At 43.6% G+C, this 21,194-nt stretch overlaps 1 protein-coding gene across 3 annotated transcripts in view; it reads left to right on the top strand.

The window, feature by feature from the left end:
- Positions 1-16,618, top strand: part of Cfap161 (cilia and flagella associated protein 161) — a 32,492-nt gene extending 15,874 nt beyond the window's left edge. For all 3 annotated transcript variants that reach the window (XM_031387222.1, XM_031387223.1, XM_031387221.1), the window contains 8 exons: positions 3,216-3,320; positions 3,723-3,900; positions 4,510-4,599; positions 5,109-5,344; positions 6,718-6,808; positions 11,982-12,140; positions 14,162-14,235; positions 16,068-16,618. In XM_031387222.1, the coding sequence (XP_031243082.1) occupies positions 3,832-3,900; positions 4,510-4,599; positions 5,109-5,344; positions 6,718-6,808; positions 11,982-12,140; positions 14,162-14,235; positions 16,068-16,260 (912 nt within the window). In that variant the 5' untranslated portion in view covers positions 3,216-3,320; positions 3,723-3,831 and the 3' untranslated portion in view covers positions 16,261-16,618. The remainder of the gene's footprint in view (positions 1-3,215; positions 3,321-3,722; positions 3,901-4,509; positions 4,600-5,108; positions 5,345-6,717; positions 6,809-11,981; positions 12,141-14,161; positions 14,236-16,067) is intronic.
- Positions 16,619-21,194: the final 4,576 nt, after the last annotated feature.

Here is a 21,194-nt window from a genome sequence, read left to right as displayed (position 1 = left end):
GAAGCTCTGTCATTAAGAATCTTACTTATTTCCCACTTTCAATTTACTTACCTACCAAATTCTTTCTCCTTTGCATCTACTAAGATTGCAGATTATTTAGGCCCTGCCTCCCAGAGTGTTGGCAGTCTAGTAACCTCCCATTTCTACCAATGAGAATTCTGATGCCTAGAGACAACTGTGTTTGTATAGTAAGTGGGAAAGCTGTCCTACCTGGCTTTCTCAGTGTGACACTGGGCTGAGCTTGTTCCATCCACATCCAGTAAGGGCGTCTATAATCTGTTTTAAATGCCTGTCTCCTGGTTCTCTTTCCCAGTGTCTGAACTTTGTTCCACTTCTCTTCCCTGAACACAAATCTTTTCAAGTGTTTCTGCAGTTTTTCTTTTCCTTTGTTTTTGTCTACCATATGTTTTACAAGTAAGTAACAAAAGACTCCAATGGAAGTTTCCTATGCTTCATCAAATCATGAAGAAAAAAAAAGGAAATACTTTTTGTAGTATATGGCTGCTGCTTTATGTCAAAATCACAGTTGTGAAGCAGGGGGTATGGGGGCTAGAGACAGATCTAGTCATCCACACAGGGCCAGCATTGAGTGAATAAATCAGTTTACATCTTTGTTTTCAGGGTTTTAAAAGAATGTAAATGAAAAATTTTGTGTAATCACACACACACACACACACACACACACACACACACACACACACACAATATTTTATAAGTTCAAAAATGGCCTGAGGGACTTTGTCTTGTCCTAGTGATTGGCAGACCCCTTTGAGTGACTCCCACAGGAAGGAAGAATGGTACGTCTTTGTTCTTTGTAAGACATCTCCCTGATGTAAAGTAACCTTGTAAGATTTAAAGCTCCTAAAGTCTGTTTTAAAAAGTTATCCATTAGTGACTTTCTAGGCAGTTTAGGATGTCTCATCTCCTTCCTGGGTGGGAAATATCGCTTAGGTCCCATTCTTCTGACGGGTAAGTAAAGTCCTGTACTTTTAGTCCTTATTTTCTTGGCTGTTGTCTATGAGAGAGCGGCCCAGTTTCCTTCCTTCCATGTCTGTTTGTTTGACACCCAGCCTATGGGGAATATGGAAACACTTAAGGGGAGCAACATTGACTTTAAAGTCAGAAATCAGCATATAGAGTCTATGCTTTGGGGTACAGTACAGTGTGTGTGTGTGTGTGTGTGTGTGTGTGTGTGTGTGATGGTCTCATGGTGTAGCCCTAATTTGCTAAGTAGATCAGGCTGGTGTCCAGCTCACAGAGATCTGTCTGCCTTTACTTCCCATCAGGGATTTAAAATATCTTTTTAAACTATGTGTACATATAGGTATGGGTGTAGGTATGTGCATATGAATGAGTATACTGCCTGATAGAGGCCAGAGACCTCTGGTATTGGAGTTATAGGCAGATGTGAGCCACTCAACGTGGGTGCTGAGAATTAACTCTAGTCCTCTGCCAGAATGGTGCTTACTCTTAACTACAGAGCCATCTTTCTAGCAACCCCCAGGCCTTTTGGAGGTAATTTTCACACAGCTCAATGTTTGAGTCTGGCATCAAACTTACTTTGTGTTTGAGGATGACCTTGAACTTCTGATCCTTCTGCCTCCACATGGTGAGTGCTGCGATTACAGGTATGAGCCTGCATACCTGGTTAGAGCAAGGTTCCTTCTGAGGGCCACACTATCAAGTGTAATGGCTCATCATGCAAATGTCAGTGACAGATCTTCCAGCCAAGATCTTAAAATTCCTCCATGTCTGCTATTGGGCCCTCCTCAACTTTCTGTTAGTGTTACTGCCTTTAGTGAAGCCAGATCCCTGAAGTTTTTTCATGTTCTTAAATACCAGCTGTAGTGGATCTGAACATGGTTGACTGGGGAAGAATAACCATAAATAATTTGTGGTTTTGGGGGAAAAAAATCTCTTTGAACTTTGTTTCCAGGTCAATCATTGCATTTGAACTCCTCTCCAACACCAGTATTGGCTTTGAGCGCTTTGGGTGATAGTGAGCAGAATAGCATAAGAACAAATGAAAGAAAGCGTCTGGAGATGTCCCAGTATGAGCTGCAGGAGATTGCTTCCAAGAGAACCCCACACACTGCTTTATAGTACCCTGTAATCATCCGAAGACACCACCTTCTCAAACAGGGGCAGAAGCGCCCTATAGTAAATAATAAGCCAGTAACACAGCCGTCTAGTATCACTATGAGCCTAATGTGCCATCCTTAACTGTGTGTGCCCTGCTTTTGTTGAGCAGATGGCACACAGGGTTTTCTTTTATACCAGCATCACCCAAAGCCTGTGAGGGCTGCTCTGGGGCTTGATGGCACTGCTATGACATCATCAGGCAACAGCTTGCTTTCAGATTATTATGTTCCTGTGCCAGAGCCACACATGATGTTCTACTGTTCACTGTGTGCTCCAAGGCTGGGGTTAGCACTTTGAACCTAAGGATGCTGCCAGCTTCTCTGAGTCTGTCTCCAGTTTATCACATATTCTGAGTGACTTGTGTCTGATCCCACAGAATGCCCAACTTAGCACCTTTAGCAGCACCCGAGAGTGTGCTGCTGGAGCGGCAGGCAGTGGAGCCAGAGAGGAGCAGAATATTCCTATTTTTTGTGTCCTGTGCTTCAGCTTTCCAGCTGAGGTCCTTCCGGGACTACAAGGACACCTCCCGTCTCCCCGAGGTTTGCTCAGTCGTTACTCTCACAATCCCCATGGCAGTAATGACTCACCCATCAGCTCCCCCAGTCTCTCCTTCAACACTTTTTCAATGGCTTGTGTGTATTACAGTCTCCTGAAGTAATTTGTTTTCAGCATTTGGCTTCCCTTGATAGGCTGGGTTTGGCTCTCACCTTCCACTTCTTGCCTGGGTTGGGAGACTCTGCACACTGGAAGACTGATTAATGAATGGATTCAGCCAGCACCTAGCACCAGGTGGTTCTACCTAACTGCCTGTTCCCCACCCCCCACTCATAACACAATATCCTCTTTAAGAAATGTTGGCTACACAAACTGTTTTTTTAATACCACGAGGGCCTGTAAATCACAGGCTTGTCTTTGCATTTGGACATGGGAAGGGAGGATTGCTATAAAATTTGTGAAAATACAGACTGTCACAGAAATAAATGTACACATACCACTGGCTAACACAGTAGTTTCCTCTTTTGGAAGCTGTGAAGTTTCAGTAATACCTCTCTTTTTGTGTTTTGGTTTTCCAGTGTCTACCGTAAAGGAGTGCTGTTTTGTGAAATTGCTGCTGACAGTGACTAGGAAAATAGGCTGGAGTTGAACCAAGCGTCCATAGAAAAGCTAGAGGCACTCAGGTTCTACAGCACTTTAACTTGCATTCCAAGTTAAAAAGCAAACAAAACAAGACACACAAACAAAAAACAAAACCAGTCGGGCAGTGGTGACACATGCCTTTAATCCCGGCATTTGGGAGGCAGAGGCAAGTGGATTTCCAAGTTTGAGGCCAGCCTAGTCTACAGAGTGAGTTCCAGGACAGCCAGGGCTATACAGAGAACACCCCCCCCCCCCAAATTCCCCTGCTAGGGAGCATTTGGAACAGTGTCCTCCCCTGGTCCTCCCCTGGGGTTTCCTAGATCTGTTTCCTGTGCTGGTCAACTAAGACAGTGGCAGTGGTGGGAGGAGCAGGGTGAGCTGGAGGGGGCGTGGCAGCCCAAGGCAGGACCAGTAAGTCTAGTACGCTGTTACTTATTGGCCAGCCAAAGAGATCTTGACCAACTGGCAGCTGCCTGGTCGTCATGGCAACAAAGCACGCTAACGCCGATTGTCGGTGGAGGCTGGCCCTGGCTTTTAAAAGAGCAAGGGGCGATGGCGCAGAACTTGTATGGTCCTGGAGTGCGGATGGGCAACTGGAATGAAGATGTCTACCTGGAGGAGGTACGCAGGCTCCTCCCGCATCTCGGACCCTATCCTGCATGTTCTCTCTCTGTTGGGCATTTAGCATCCTATCACCCAGCTTCATCGCCCCCCCACCAGTACCCCGTGCACCTTTGCTATCCCCGAGGTAGCTCACCTCTGCTCACTGGGTGTCCTGCTCCACATTTCCTGAACCCAGAGCAAGAACAGCTTGCCTCCTCCCGGGCCCTCTGCCTTCACTAGGTTTGTGGTACTTTTAGGTCCTGGGAAGGTTCTGGGTTACAAGCATATGGTGAGGCCTGGTCTTTCCACATTCTCACCCCAGTCAGGAGCACCCCAGTAGAGACTGCTGGCCTCCTATATACCACTCCTGATTGTTTCTGGACGAGATAAGCACAGGGGCCCTATCCTTTCCTTCCTCGTGCATTTCTCTTTTCATCTCCTGCCCCTGCCCCGCAAATCCTACCATGACATGTTGCCTACATTTCTGCCATCCCTGTAGCGATCACATTTCCTTTTGTGTTCTTAAACTGTCTTTGAACTTGAGGTGCTTCTGAGGGAAGTTATCAGTACCTGTGCTCTGCAGCAGCTCTGTCCTGGACTCCCCTTTCTCGGTCTTTGCATCCCCAGGAGCGCGTGAGACACTTCCTAGAGAAGAGGGAAAAGGGAGAACTTCTTATTCAGAGAAACAGAAGACTGAAGAAGAACATTTTGAGACCGGTAATGCTAAATTCATTCAAAGAAACACCAACTTCAAAATTCTGTCTAGTTAAATGGGAGTTATGCAAAGAAAATTCTATGAACAAGTAAACATTTGGAAACCATTTTTTTTTATTAATCCAAAAGTATAGTGTTTAAAATTCCTCTAGATTTTAGAAACATAAAGGGAAGTCTGTCCTTAATTATGTTTACTTAATTGTTTGCATTTTCTAATAAAGGGATGGATTAATGCTTTTACAAGTAAAGTGCCTTTCAGTTGCTGTGCAAAAAACATTTAACAAATGTTGAATGAACTGACAATGAAAAACTATGTAGAGTCCAACAGCTTCGAATGACCTTGTTTGGGGTTATTGGGAGCTTGAAGGACACTAATCAAGGATCTGAGGAAGGGAGGGCCTTACTGAAATGGTTCTAGTCTGAGAAGGAAAAGAAATACACCTGGGTGGGTCCTTGACCCCAGCAGCTAAGGAATTGAGTAGCTTATTGGAAAATTCCTATTAAAATTGTAGATGCAGCTTTCGGTATCCAAAGATGGATATGTCCACTATGGCGATAAAGTGATCCTGGTGAATCCTGACCACGTCCTGGGGGAGGAAGCTGGCGTGTTTATGAGAGGTGACTTGAGCCTGTGTATGAGCCCAGATGAAGTTAAAGCACAACTTAGCGATGCCTTAGAGATACCCTGTGGTGTGAGTGCTGTGCAGACCATCATCCCGACGGGCAGGAACACCTTCACCATTTTGAGGTAGAGACACTCAGCTTCAGAGCACCAAAGTATCTGCTTATTGGTAGCCTGCAAACAGTCTGAGATGAGGAGACACTAGTCAGTGTGTGCCTCGCGTGTGAGGGTCTCTAGAACCCTTATTATTATTATGTTTTAAATTAGTGTGAGGTGGCACACAACCGTTACCTCAGCACTGGGGAGGCAGAGATGTGCAGATGGCTGAGCCTAGCTTACTTGGTGAATTGTTGAGAACCCTTTACATGCCTGTTTGTTGAGGACAGCAGGAAATGCTTGCTTTATGATGATTAGATCCAAAGAATTGAACTTACATTCTGCCTGGAAGCAAAAAGGATTTTCCAGATTCCGTTACGAGATCTTTGCTTTGTGCTCATAAGAGTGCTGGCCTGCATTGTTCTTGATGGAACGTTAGCTTCCCAACAAAAATATGTCATTTAATAAAAGGTTGCACGATAGGCTTTGCTCTTTTAAAATCAATCATCTACTAAAAATCGACTTGAGGTTTTGGAAATGACCAACAGGACCCTTAGAGATATACAATCACAATTTAAAACTACAGATTTCACATTGTTGAAGATTTTGTGACAATGTTTCAGTGACAAGAACAGAAACTGTTGTCTGTATCCTTCATTTAATTTTTCTTGAGTACAGATGGTTTGTGGTAAAACAACTTAAAGTTGATGACCACTATTATTCCCTGGAAGATTATGAGGGAAGATTATATTCAATGCCTGCAGAGGTATAACCTTGGCTCTGTCTTAAAATGTCAGTGCACATGACCTTGGCTTATGCTAACATGGCATGCTTAGTCCCTTCTGGTCAAAGGCTACAGAGTCGAGAGGCCATGGGTTTGACCTGTGGGGCAGGGCAGGGAATAGCATGCTAGCTGAATGTTAAGGCTGAAACAAAAGGATTTTTATAGCTAGCTGTGGTGGCTTACACCCGGAACTCCAGCACTCCCAATTAGGCTGAGACAGGAGGATTCCTGAAAGTTCCATGTCAGTTTGGGTTACATAGCAAGTTCAAGGCCAGCCCTGGGCTTCAGGGTGAGACTCTCAAAACACCCAAATCAAAACTGAGCATGTTTCCAAATAACGACATGAATAGATTAATATATGAAAAAAGAAAAATGCCTTTTATTTGGTGTTCAAGAATATTTCAGTAAATGTTGCACAACTTGATGATGGGTTCCAGCCCGTGATTCTCATCAGCTTTTCCTGATGTTATCTGGGGTGACTGGGGTCTTTGCCAGGGTGAACAAAACAGAGGGAAGAGGAACCTTTGTTACTTAATTTAGTATGTGAATACACACTACTGAGAGAAGCGTGGGAATGGGCAGACCTCACATTCGTTCTTCTGTTGCTCTCACCCTCTAGTGACCGCACTGACAGCTGCGATTTAGGCCAAGTGGTTGGATATGGACAAAACTTCTGCCTGGGGATAGTAGCAGGACTTGAAGGCAAGACGGTGAGTCTTCCTACGCCTGTGTGCTTACTGTCACTTGTCAGGCTAGTGTTCCAAGATGGCCAATAGCTACTCCTGGAAGGGACTATGCAGATGAGGCCTCTGTTTCTGTTGGACTCAGTCTGTGGGTTCCATTGGGCATTTTGTACCTGATTTTCTCCTTTTAACTTTGTAAACAACACCATCATCATCATCATCATCATCAACAACAACAACACCACCACCACCCCCATCTTTAAAAGCTAAGGAGTGAAGAGAGAAAAGTCACTTTGCAATACAGCTGTCAAAAGTCAAAAACTTATATTACTTTAAACAGTCAATTTAAACAATTTGTCATTTTCCATGAATACTGACATAGTATATACATCGCCCAGACTAATCTTGAACTCCTAGACTCAAAGTGAGCTTCCTGTCTCAGAGTCCCAAATATCTGGCATGGATCATTGAGCCCAGCTCTGGCAATTTAAACTTTTGATCAGCAAATACTTTTTTTTTTTCCTGAGGAACAGTAAGGATAACTTTAGTTTGCAGAAGCCAGGAAACTTGAGTCTCTGAAATCCTCCTTTACTTTGGAGATTATCAAGTATAATAGGCCCAGGCACTGGCACACACCTATAAACCCAAGAGGTTGAAACTGGAGGATTGCCATGAGTTCGAGATTCACCTGGGCTATAGAGTGAGACCTATCTTAACAAAACACAACAGACAACAGAACCAGAAAAACATGTGCTTGAATTTCACATGCAAGCTGTGTCATAGGGATTTTGAGTAGTGACTCAAAATTTGAGCACCACACAGGCAATGCCACAATTGCTTCACACATACTAACTCAATTCTTTTTCAAGTGAGTCTCTGACATAAGGACACTGGGAACATAGAAGTTCAGCTACTCAACAGCAGAGCTAGGACGTATGTATCGTTATGGTTTGGATGTAGAATGTGTCCCTATAGGCTTCTGTGTTTGAATATTGAGTTCTCAACTGGTAGTGCTCTTTTGAAAGTTGGAGACTGACTAGAGGAAGTGATTTTCAGGGAAGGAAAGCCCTTATAGATTATAGCTCCCTTAAGTTCTGGGCCAATCTCTCTGCTCCTTGGTCCACTGAGACATAGTCAGTGCCACACCCACAGTGCATGCACTGCCACAGTCCAAAGCTGTTCCAGCTGCCAAGTCTTTCCCACAGTGAGAGACTAACTCCCAAATAACTGCCCCCGACACACCAAGAGCTCTGTCTTGTCTCGTGAGGAATTGCTGACATTGAGAAAAATAACACCAACATATTTCTGTAAATGGGAGATTCCAGTATTGTCTGATGTGGCATTTTATCACTATTTTTTGGTACCAGGAAGACAAACCAACAGTATTAGTCAATTTACGCCATGCATAGGTGTCTATCTGCAGCCTGTGTTTAGATGCAAAATTGAAATACTAAGTTACCGAGACAGGGGCATTGCACCCAGAGATCAGCACATCAGCATTTGACTTCTTCTATTTATATATATTTTTAATGTCTTCTGCAAAAAACAAAACTCATGTGTGACTATGATGAACACCCAGGTTCTTTCTACTTCAGTGTTTTCAAAGCACATCTTAACAATAATGTTTAGGGAGAGCCTAATATACATTATTGTGTGGCAGTACTACAATTACCAAACCTTTATTCTATGTTCAGGAAGTCAAATGTATTTGTTTCTCCTCCCCTCCCCTTTCCACTCCCCTCTTATTTGTCCAACTAACCAGCTAAGGCTGCCTTTGAACTGCTGCTCTTCTTGCCTCAGCCTTCTGAGCCCTGAGATTACAGGTGTGTGCCATCATACCTAACCAGTGGCGCTTGTTATACTATTTTTATGTCAAATATAAGGTTCCACGTGTATCTATGTATAGATGCCCAAAGCTCCCCCCACCCCTCCAGTTAGTGAGTCTGTCTTCAGAAAACAGTTTTTGGGGGCATAGAATTACTGATATCAAGAATGTGATTACAGTTAGAAGTATTGAAAGCTGGATATGGTGACATATACCTATAATTTCAGCACTCAGGGTGCTGAAGCAGGAGGATTGTCATAAGTTCCAGGCCACTCTATGTTACAGAGCAAGGTCCTGTTTTGTTTTTAAAGATAACGTGTAACCAGCTCTTCTTAAATTGATTGCATCAATTGGTACCCTCAACAGTAGTACATAAAGTGTGGCAAATGTCATGAGAAACCTTTGCTAATTTGAACAAATGGACAAACAGGAAAGGGTATTTGAATGTTGCAGTACCTGTATCCTTCTGTGTAATTTTGCCCCAGCCCTCCTGTATTCTCACCTTTCCTTCCTCTCTTTGCCTTCCTCAATCCTCTGCCCTGGGAACTACTTGTTCTTTGCTTCTGTGTTGATTTGGGTTTACTTACTTGCCTTTTGATAGATGATTGGATTTTGCATATTTGTTGCTAATAGTCCCTCCTGCATTTTAAATTGTAGCTATTTGTTTTTTGTTGTTGTTGTTTTTTGTTTGTTTGTTTATTTGTTTTTGAGACAGGGTTTCTCTGTGTAGCCCTGGCTGTCCTGGAACTCACTCTGTAGACCAAGCTGGCCTCAAACTCAGAAATTCGCCTGCCTCTGCCTCCCAAGTGCTGGGATTAAAGGAGTTCACCACCACTGCCCGCCCAATTCTCTCTCTCTCTCTCTCTCTCTCTCTCTCTCTCTCTCTCTCTCTCTCTCTCTCTCTCTCTCTCTCTCTCTCTCTCTCTCTCTCTCTCTCTCTCTCTCTCTCTCTCTCTCTCTCTCTGTCTCTCTCTCTCTCTGTCTCTCTCTCTCTCTCTGTGTGTGTGGGGGGTACAAGACACCAGTCAGGAGTCAGTTTTCACCTTCCTTCTGCTTTGAGGCAGGTCTTTCTAGTTTCTGTCATTCACTGTGCATTCCAGGTTAGCAGGCACATGGGATGGCAGGCAATTCTCTCCTCTCTGTCTCCAGTCCTGCCACAGGAAAATGGGGCACCCTACTGCATCTGGCTGTTTTTTGTGGGCTCCTTAGGTCCAAGCACAGGCCAGCAGGCTTGTGCAGGAAGAACTTTTGTTCACTGAGTCCACTCCTTAGCTCCTCCATTGCTTTTGAGGTCTAGTCTGTTAGAGATCTGATAAAAAGTATTAATTTCTAAATGTTTACAGTTTGACATTTGTTTCAATTTATTCTTTAACACACTTGAGATTTACTTTGGTAAAGGGTTTTTCACTCGAGTTTCCCAAATGACCATCCATCTCACGTGTTACCTGTTGGATAATTCTTCCTTCTGACATGCTATGCTTCCCTAAGCATATATTAAATCATCCTCTGCACCACATGCTCTTCCTGAGTGTTCTATTTTGATCCACTGAAGTCATCTATTTTTACTCTGGGACTACGGTGTTGTAATTATACATCACCCTAATACACTTTGACAGATCTTTGTTTCCCCCCATTATCTTTCTTTGTCTGAATTACATTGGGAATTAATTTTTGAGTTAAATGGAGTAATTATTTTTTCCCCACTCCTCCGCCTTTGCAGGAAAAAAAAGGTCATTTTGTGTTTGCTTGGCACTGTAAAGTTGAGTGCTTTTTTATTAATAGCTTTGAAGGCTTTACTCTTGTGAAGCCTCTCAAGTTTGCTTAGGAGGGCGTTTTAGATCCTGGTCAGCTTTTATGAGTCTGTGAGTGGCAGTGACACTGGTCTTGACATTATTATTCTTTCCTGCCTGGAGTCTTTTGAATGGAAGCAAGGCCCTTCCCCACCCAGGTCTAGCTCATTCTCTTTCTCCATAGCACACATCATCCGTCATTTCTTTCTCGATGCCAGATATGGCCCAGGCCCTGTTAATTTGTTCTGGCTTCTGAGGAACACCTCTAAACATAGAAGATCCTTTCATTCAGCCTCATATCCCAAATAACGCCACTGTGGGAATCACCAGTCATGTGGGAGGACAGGCAACATCCAGAGGGTGGCAAGCGACTTCTTGTATTCACATCCTACCTCCTCTCATGCTGGGGAGTGAATGTTGAGAGGATTATAACTCACAACTTCCTTAAGCATAGCTTCACAGACAAAAAACTTTCACAAGGGGCCAAGGAGGTGGCTCAGTGGTTAAGAGAACTTGTTGCTTTGTAGAAGACCTGGGTTTAATTCCCAACATCTACACAGGGGCTCACAACCAGTCCCTGTGGATCAGATACCCTTCTTGGCAGACTTTAGGCACACACATGGCACACACATATACATGCTGATAAAATACTCAATACACATAAATAAAATAAATCTAACATTTTTGAACACACACAAAACTCGTTGAAAGACAAATAAACCTCATCCATGATCAAGCAAAGAGCTAGCGAGCAAAGAGAGAAACTTCTGGATTTCTAGCGGGATAGCGTTGCTTTTGGCAAACATAGCCATGCAGCTGCCGTCTATTCCCAAAGGGATCATGGATTCCAGATGGTCAGGGTCACTCACGAGCAAGTGCCAGCTTGAAGAGCACCTGGTCTCAGGTGCCCAGTTTCAGCAATGTTATTTATAGTGCCCAAGACCCAGACCCAGACCCCGTGGTTTGAAAGAGGCAGAGAGCAGGAAATGGAGTGTGGAAAATGTCTGCCCTTCCTATTGCTGCGACAAAACACCATGGCCAAGGCAAGCTAGAAAAGAAAGCTTTTAATTTGGAGATTCACGGTTCTAGATTGTTATGAGACCATGAGGATGGCAGGGAGAATGGCCATAGGTAGGCAGAGATGGTGCTGGCACCGTAGCTGAGAGCTCACACTTGATCTTGAAGCAGGGGGCAGAGAGATGGAGAGCTAACAAATGGTGTGGACTTTTGAAACCTCAAATCCCACCCCAGTGACTTACCTCCTCCAGCAAGACCACACCTCCTAATCCTTCCCAGTTCTACCAAACTGGGGACCAACTATTCAAACATGTGAGTGTGGGGGCCGCTCTCTTTTAAACCATCCTAAGAAAGAAAAGCAGGGTATGGGGAAGGAGGAAGGAAGGGAAAGAGGGGGAGAGATGCTTTTCTGACATATTCCTAAGGAAGGGGAGAGTTGTGCTTTCTCATAGGATGGGCAGGAACGGGCTTCTAGGAACTGCTTGCAGTGCAGTCCCTCTGGTCGCCGCCCATTCCCCAGCTTTCTGGGTAGCTGCGACCCTGATGGTGTGTTTGCTGCCATTTCCAGCTGTATCTAACGAGTGACCACAGGACCCTTTTGAAGTCCTCTGTGAAGTCCTGGCTCCAGGAGGTGACTCTGACGGATGAGGTCACCCATCTGAACTGTTGGCAGGCTGTCTTCCTTGACCCCCAGCTGCGCCTGGAGTATGACGGCTTCCCAGTGAGGGTGAGCTTGGCATGCGGGACACTGGGACCTGGGATCTGAGCAAAGATGGGCAGTGGCTCACAGTTGCCAGTCAAGCAGGTGCTTTCTTTTTCTTTCATTTATAATTCGAACGTAGATAGCACCAGTCTGAGGCTACACTCCACCTTCCTGTCTCTCAACCCTGGTTGTCGGTTGGAGCCACCCTCAGTACTGTGCGAAAGACTCGGAAGCTCTGGCCATTGCTGTCTGCTGGCTCTGGCTATGCTTCTCTGTGGGAGTAATGGGTGGCAGGAACTCTTTGTCCCAGGGATGATTTACCTCATTGCGGTCCAGGAAGGTTACATATCTGCCCTAGAGCCCGGCACTCCCCAAGCTACCTCGCACATGCTATTGCTGTCTCAGTAAACTTCCAGTCACAGCCATAGCTAAGTAAGCTGGGTACATCAGCTATGGCAGTGAGGCAAATGTGTATTGGGGAAGTGGGGTGCCTCAAGCAAGTGCTGCCAAGAAGGAGCTGAGAGACTTTAGTTAGGTAGGTATGGAGACAGTTCCAGTAAAGGCAAATGCTGGGGCTTGGGAGCTGACCAGAAGGCAAGAGCATCAGGAGATCTGAGCATGTCAACTCCTCCTCTCTCAAGAGAAAGTGGACTGGTGCCAGACTGAGACTGTTAAGAAAGAGAGAGAGAAAGAAAGAGTGAGAGAAAGAAAGAGAGAGAGAAAGAAGAAAGAGAGAAAGAAGAGAGAGAGAAAGAAGAGAGAGAGGAGAGAGAGAGGGAAGGAGGGAGGGAAGGAGAGAGAGAGAGAGGGAGAGAGAGAGAGAGAGAGAGAGAGAGAGAGAGAGAGAGAGAGAGAGAGAGAGAGAGAGAGAGCGCGAAAGAAGGAAAGGAAGGAAGAAAGATGGCTATCCCTGCCTGTCTGCTGGGAATTTTTCAGCTTGGTCACTTCTCATATTTTGTTAGTTCATATGTGACTGGGGTGGTCTTGGTCCTGTCCACACCAGTTATGATCATAGTGGCTTTAACTGATGTGGAGTTCTGTAAAATGGACTCTGCTCACCAGGAGGGCATGGCTTTGGGTACCAGACCAGCTCACATGCCGGGGGCTGGCCCCTTTCCTTCTGACAGAGCTCATCTTACGAGAGTCTGGTTTATAAGGTAGTGTTTATTTGACCAGTTGTGGTGGTTCGTATATGTAATCCAACATTCCAGAGGCTGAGGCAAGAAGACCACAAGTCGTAGACTAGCCTGAGGTATACAGCCACGCCCCAGTCTCCAGGGATTTCTAATTACAAACACAGTATGTATTCATGTTCAGAGTCACTAAAGTACAGATAGGAAAAGCACCAGGATTAGTTTAATCTTCAAGAAGTAACCACTCGATGTGCTATTTTTCTATGCATATGAATATATATGCACAGGACATATATGAATGACATCCCGGATAGCTATGGAGACATCTCAGTGGGTAGACTCCCATGCATGTAAAAGGCAGGTAAGGCAGCATGTACCCTGTAACCTTAGTGCTGGGAGCCAGATGCAGGAGAACTCCTGAGGCTCTCTGGAAGCCTAGCTAGTTGATCAGCTCCAGGCTTAGTGAGAGATGCTTTCTCAAAGAATAATTTTGAATGCAATGGAGAGATACCCAGTGTCTCTTTTGGCCTCCATGTGTGCAAACACACATGTACACAGGCACCTGCCACATGTGTGTGTACACTCACACAAACATGAATGTATACCACCCATATAAAGGGGAACTACTAAATATATATATTTGTGCACACACGCATGTGCATACACATGTGTGTATTAATGCCATCAGCTATATTTCACGTTATCAAAGGTCTCCTTTGATATGACTTTGAATGATTATTCTACCATGTAGATATCTACCATGATGCATTTCATCAAAACCATCATAGTTCTCCAGCCTTGTAAGTTACATATGTGCTATATTGAAATGAATATGTAAATATATCTCTAGTCCTTTGCTTCTAGGAAATTGGACAGAATGCTAATAGTGCTTTCTTTTCCTATCCTGTAAAGGCAAATGAAAAAATTGTTATCTATCATCGTCACACAAACAGAGCCCTGGCGGTCCACCGGAATCTCTTCTTAAGGTATCATACTGGCAGGGGCAGGAGAATGCCCTAATTGGCTCAGGGCCATGCATGTAAAAGCAGAGATGTTTAACTAAAACTCCACATCTAGACATGTGAGGTAAAGTTCTTTAGATGTTCAATTAAAAGTAACAGCATTGATTTATTTTTATCACCAAGGCTTATAAGAAATTATTTAAAGGTAAGGACCAATTTTTAGTTTTCATTGATTGTTGTTTTCATTTGTTCTTAATCACATGAAACAAGTCAAAACTGTGGAGATACTTGCTGATGCTCAACATCATTTGAAGATTTTGACTCCATGATGCAAAGATTAACCAAGTTGGCACATCAAACATTTCATTTTGTCAAGTGACATATTTCATTTTGTAATTAAATTGATTAAGATAGTCAAAAGACAAAATTTACTTTAAATTCAGGGGTGGTCCATATATTTATTACCTAGAATCTTGATTGGCCAAAATTTAAATGCCAACAGTCTTGATTCTGTGCCACTGACCCAGCCAGTCAGGGTCCCTCAACCCAGGGAGAATCAGGACTCTGGTACTAAGGTGGGCAAGGAGTCAGCAAGTGACAATCAGATGGGAACACAAGAGAGTGCTGAATCTGAGTGTAATTTCTCAAAGTAAGTATCAGACTTTTATAGTCATACAGAAGAAATAAGGAAGTTAGGTAATACAACAGTCAAGATACACCAAGGTCATCTGAAGCACAGTGATTCTATAGAAAAATATATACATGTAAATTGACAGGAGCTAAGCAATGGTTACAACTGAAAGAAAGTCAGCCTTATCTAAAGTCAGCTTATTCTTAGAAGCCAGGTATGAGATAGTTCCCATTCTAGTCTATTGTATAACCCACCACCAGCCAGCCCTAGGTAAACACCCAACTATGCTAATCTTCTGGGCTAGTGGAAGTATGCACCTGGGGGTCCCATTCTTGCTAACCTTACCATGAATAATACATTACTCTAGCCCCAGGAGTGACTCTTATTCAGTAAACAGCAATGCCTGATTTCTTTCACTATCTCTCTAACCACGCTGGAGGCAATTTGTCTGAATAAGTAACATTCTTTATGAAATTCCAAGCCAAGAGTCAGCTCAGCATTGACTAGGATTGATTGGAACACTGGTGGGGGGCCAGGAAACAATGTCCAATCTAGCTTGGTTATTTGGAAATCACTCCTTGGGGGCACCTCTATACCTAATAATAAAACAATACAGAAAGAAAGCACACAAGACCCTCCATCGACTTATCACAAGGACAACTCTGGAACACATCCATGTTAGGAGACTCCAAGGACCTCCAGGAGACCAGTTTCCTTAAAACTTTTCACCTCAAGGACTGTGGCCAAGCCTCTAGACCTGTCATGCAGACTCCACTGGAGTGGGTGTGGCAATTCTGCAAATATTTAATTTTAACATAAAAAAAACTTAGTCTATTGTTTTTGAGAATTACTTTGTCTGAGATACCTACACTGCCCACACATTATCTATTGACTGACATTATGTCTGATATGTTTAAATATCATAATTATGAATTACAATGTTGAAAATTTGCTTTGTGTAGAACTTTGATATTGCTAGTCACTAAAGTCCTACTCAACAGAAATGTTGGCTATAGAGGGACTCTATGTACCTAATCCTCTGCAAATATGGGTGAAACATTCCTGCAAATGTACCATATTTTAGGAGCCTTCTTGGGCTTTTCAGAGTAGTCTGATTCAAGAGGAATTTTCTAGGAGGGACAAAGTCCATGAAAGAACAAACATTCATGGAGTGTTACACTGTTTCTAACTGGAATCCATTTTTTTTTTTTTTTTTTTGCTCCAGGACCTATTTTGGGAAGGAAGTTGAAGTTGCAGCTCACACACATATGGATTCACACAAAGCTGAAAAACCCAAGAACCACTGGATGCTGGTTACTGGAAATCCCAGGAACGTGTCAAACACCATGCTAGACATCTCCAAACCCATCACAGAGGATACCTGTGCTGGGGAGCAGGCCATGGGCATCAACACATAGTGACAGACCAGGCATACGAGTGGCCTCTCATGCTCTGCTCTCATCAACTGTAGGACTTAAAATAGATGAACAGTCGACTTGGTTGTTCCCCAAGCAGTTTGTCAGTAGGTGCAGAACTCCATGAACATGACATTAAAGGAAATACCACATTAAAATTGCTGAATTGATGATGGGAGCCTAGCCCTAGGGAATCAATAGTGTTTGAAAATGAATAGTATTTGAAATTAAATCAGGTTTGGTGGAGATCCTAATTGTGAAGAACTTAGTGGCCCCATTCAGGGGCCTTGCTTAACAGGACCGGTGGGGCCTGTACTCCTCTCCAGAGCTGTGTTAACTCAACATAGAGGTCAGAAGTTTATGGATGTTTCAACTCTGCTGTTTCCTCCCCTAATTTTCTTCCACGTAGAACAATGTGCAGTTAGGAGATGTAGCGTTTCCTTGGAATTAGTTTTTACTTTTCTTTCTTCACCAAAGGCAATATTAGAAATATTTTGGGTTTTTTCCCCACTAGTAAATTCATCATCTAGAGTTTTATTTTTTTTAAAGAAATGATCATTTACCTCCATTTACATATTTGATGATAATGCAATATAAATTCACTTACAGACCCATGGAAAGCCTGACTGCTTTACTAGACCCTAGTCCTATGGGTATACCCATGCAAAGCAGACAATTGGCCAATAAACTGTTACAAATGAAAAAGAATGCAATACACACCCTGCTTGAAAACTAAGGCGGAAGGCTTCAACTGAATTATTAAACAAACAAACAAACACCACTCAAGGATCAAAGAAGCTTTTCAAAACACATTCCAAGGAAAATAGCAGTGGGTGTCATCCCTGGGCTGGCAGGCAGCAGGCGGGACTGTCAGGTCCTGCAGCAGCTAATGGCCTCACCTGGCAATGTCCAGAAGGGGAAAAAGGCTCGGCCAGGGAAGGTAGTCACAAGACTTCCCGGGGGCAGAGGCAGGTCCTCTGAGATGCTACTCTGGGGGTGGAGGGTGGCGCATGATCAGCTTCATAATTGCCAAGTACTTTGAAGAGCAGAACTGGGGGCATCTGGCAGTCAGGCATCCTTCCTGATTTGGCATGCAGTTACCTACAGTGGCCACAAGATGTCAGCATTAATAACATTACCAAGTCAATCCCTAGAAAGGGCTCCGATTAGTTGGGTTTATTTTCAAATTATGTAGGACTTCCCAGCTTCCAAAAGAATGTTTTAAGAGGGAGAGAATCATAAAAACCACCCTGTTAAGAGGAAAATATAAATTCTCTTTTAAAAGTTTTAAATTATAAAAATATGGTGTCTGACACATAAACGTATGTAAAACCTGCTGTGAGTGGATTTGGGAGGGCGTGTGCCCACGTTTCAAGTTAAAGCTCAGCCTTGGGCATTTGATGGACATTCATCAGGATCTCAGAGTTGTCCCCATTCACCAACCCGAGCCTCGGGATCAGGACTCCCCAAGAGGTGCAATTCCAAAGCCATGTCTGTTCCTTGCTGGCCATGTTCTTGTCAAGCCCCAACTAGCTCACCCCAGACCTGTTCAGAAGAGTAAATGATTGTGTTTTTGAGACGCAGGAGGAGACCAGTGGGCCACCCAGAGGACTTAGTGAGGACACTGGTCACCTTCTAGAGGTGTGGCTATGGGAAGCCAGGGCACCTCTTTGAACCTCTGTTCACCATAGGCTGCAATGTCAGCCATCAACACAGCCTCTCTGGGAAAGGTTATGCCTGCTATGCTTTCTGCATCCGCTTGTCATGAGTCACCACAACAGTTGTCCCCGCTCTTTGTCCTCAGGAGGATCTCTGCTGATCCTGCATGCTGCCTTCTGACACTTAATTTTTTAACTGTATTTTTATTTTAGAGTATTTTGCCTGTGTGTATGTTTGTGCATCGCATGTGTGCAGTGCCCTTGGAGGCCAGAAGAAGGCATCCAATCCTGTGGAACTGAGTTATGGAGGGTCATTAGCTGCAGGGTGCTGAGCAGAACCTGTGTCCTCTGTTAGAGCTGAAAGCGCTCTTGAGAGCTGAGCCATCTCTCCAGCCCCACGAAATCCAAGTTTTAGTATTTGTTTCTCTTCTACCACCCTAGAACATTTTTGAGAAGCTGCCTATGTGCACATGCGTGCTTTTGAGGTCTGCTGCCACCTGTTTGGACACATTGCTTGGCTCATACTATGGCCACCCACCCAATGTTTTCTCATTATGTCACAAACTGAAGCTTAGGAATATCGGGACACTAGACTTGCCTGGCACTACACATCAATTGTCTTCTCTATCACCAACTTCCATTGTGAAAACGGTTTTTCTTTCTTTTTTTTTTTTTTTTTTTTTTTTTTTTTTTTTTACTACTGTGCCAAACAGTAAGCTCCCTGAAGGCAGAGAATGGAGCTCCCAATCTGTAGAGAGAGCATCGTTGCTGTCACCATCACCATCCCTAATGTTTATTGGTCACTTGCTGTGTGCTAGGCCTTTGGTTGTTTCATTACTCCCATGGCAATCAATTTAATTCTCACTACCCATGAGATAGGTAAATTATCTGAAATATACAGAACAGGAAATCCACAAGATAGGTTAGCAGAGACTGTGAGCCATGATCAGTAACAAGGGAGTCAGGTGGCCTGCAACCCTGCCCAGGGCAACTATATAACTCTGTTGTCTCTTAGACAGAGATCCTGAGATTGACCGAGCTGCTATTACTGAAATTCAGAAATGCTGAGATGTATTCTAAGAAGTGACCTTAAATGTGCATTCAAGTTGATGTATATTCAAGCAGGTCATGAGACCTGCTGCAAACATGTCCTGCGACTGACAGAGGACGGAGCAGGATCCTGAATGCCTAATGTACAAATCTGTGCCCATTCTGCACAGTGGAACTGTGCGAATGGGTGATAATTTTGAATGGGCTCAAAGGGATGCTATAGTCTTCTGTGATCATGTAGGAGGTGACCAGTGCCCATACTGAGCTGTGTGTGGGGATCTAGAGCTCTACATCAGAGCTGGGTGGGAAGACCCATGCCTGCAGGCAATGGCACAGAGAGAGGGAGGCAGTGGAAGGGATGCTGAAGAACACTTGTAGCTCGGGTGAAGTCTGTTCTGGGGCAGCAGCACTAATGGTGAGATGACCACAGAGGAGGGCAGAGACCTGAGCATTCATCCTGTCAGGAATCCACCGCAGGACCAAACATGTGTGACAACATAGACAGAGATAGACATACATATAGTAACAACTATATATATAATATGTGTATATATATATGGACATATATATGTTTTATAATTTTTGAGCTTCATATATTTGAAAATGTCCCTGACCTAGGAGTGCCTCAATGAAAAGAAAAGTGGTTCCCCTGGCTCTCCAGCAGTTACCTGCAACTTGTAATTATAGCATTTTTTTTTTTGAGATGCCTCACAATAAAGTTCCAATAGTTATTTTTAAATGAAAAAAGGAAATATAGTACAAATTAGAATTTTGATTTGTTAAAAAAAAATTCAAAAGTTCAGTTCCTCCTGAGCATCTGCAGTGAAGCAGACCCATTCATCACAAATGCCAAGAGATCTTGTACATTTTTGTTAGTAGCTCATTTAGGACTCCACGAAGCATCCTGTAACTTGGAGAGTCTTATACTGCTAATGGCCACTTATATAATTCAAAACACTTGGGTGTGCAGCTGATTTTAAAAACATTAGTGGAAAAATTTGGAAATAATGCTGGCAATATTTAATTTTAATTAATCATGCAATTCCTTGAATTATAATGAAAGGATGGATGTTCTTTTCTTCTTTTAATTATTAACATATGTTAACTGGTTAACTGCCCGAATTAATGGGTTCACCGTGAGATTTCCATCTGTGCATTTATCTCATTAAAGCATGCCCATACTCACACTGCCCCTTTCTATGTGTTTACCTCTCCTCCCTGCCCCTTAAGCTCCTCTCAGGTCCAAACAGTCTCTTAACTTTGAGGTGCCCCCATATATGAGAAAAATCCATCCTCTTTTGTGTTTCCCAGATTTCTACTAACATAATGGTCTCCAGTTCCATGTATCTTCCAATAAATGAAATAATTCCATCCTCTTTGTTTTTGAGACAGAATCTTCTGATATATATCTCAGAATGGCCTTGAGCTCATGCCTCAGTTTCCCAAGGGCAGGTATGACAGGTAGCAAACTACACTCTTTTTCCCAACAGGCAATACTCTGTTATAGATATAGACTGTACCTTCCTTCTTTAATTTTAATTTTATGTGTTCGGGCATTTTGCCTGCATGGATGTCTGTGTATCACATGTGTGTCTGTTACCTACAGAGGCCATAGAGGGTGTCAGATGGTTGTGAGCTGCTGGGAATCAAATCTGAGTCCTCTGGAAGAGCAGTCAAGGCTCTTAACCACTGGATCATCCCTCCAGCATCCTTCCTCCCTCCCCTTCTTCCCTTCCCCCTCTATTCTTCCCTTCCTCTCTTCTCCCTTCAGGTAGTTTTGTTTTCTATGCTGTCTTTTATTCACTCTTGCTGTTTTGCTGAGGCTGGCCTGCAATTCATTCCATAGTCAATACTACCTTTGAACTTACACTATTCCTGCTGTCTGCCCCCCTTCTTTGTCATCAATCTATTTAAGTGCACCCAGGTTGATTCCATAAATTTGGCTACTGTGGTGAGTGTGGCAGCAACCACTAGTGCACAGGAGCCTCTGTCATCTGCTCACTCACTTTCATTCCTTCATGTATATACTTAGAAGTAGTCTAGCCCTGGTCACATGGTGGTCATATTGTTTGGGGGAAGTTCTGTGTTGCTTTGCATAGTGGCTGCACTTACATTTTCACTAGCAGTATATAATGTACAGACGCTCCTCTACCCCACATCTCCACTAGTTTCTTATTATTTTTTCAAAATAGCCATTTCTAGCCAGGGCGAGATGGGATTTTAATGTTT

This window comes from Mastomys coucha, unplaced genomic scaffold, assembly GCF_008632895.1.
Source record: "Mastomys coucha isolate ucsf_1 unplaced genomic scaffold, UCSF_Mcou_1 pScaffold21, whole genome shotgun sequence".
Lineage (NCBI taxonomy): Eukaryota > Metazoa > Chordata > Mammalia > Rodentia > Muridae > Mastomys > Mastomys coucha.
This window is presented reverse-complemented; position numbering and strand designations above follow the sequence as displayed.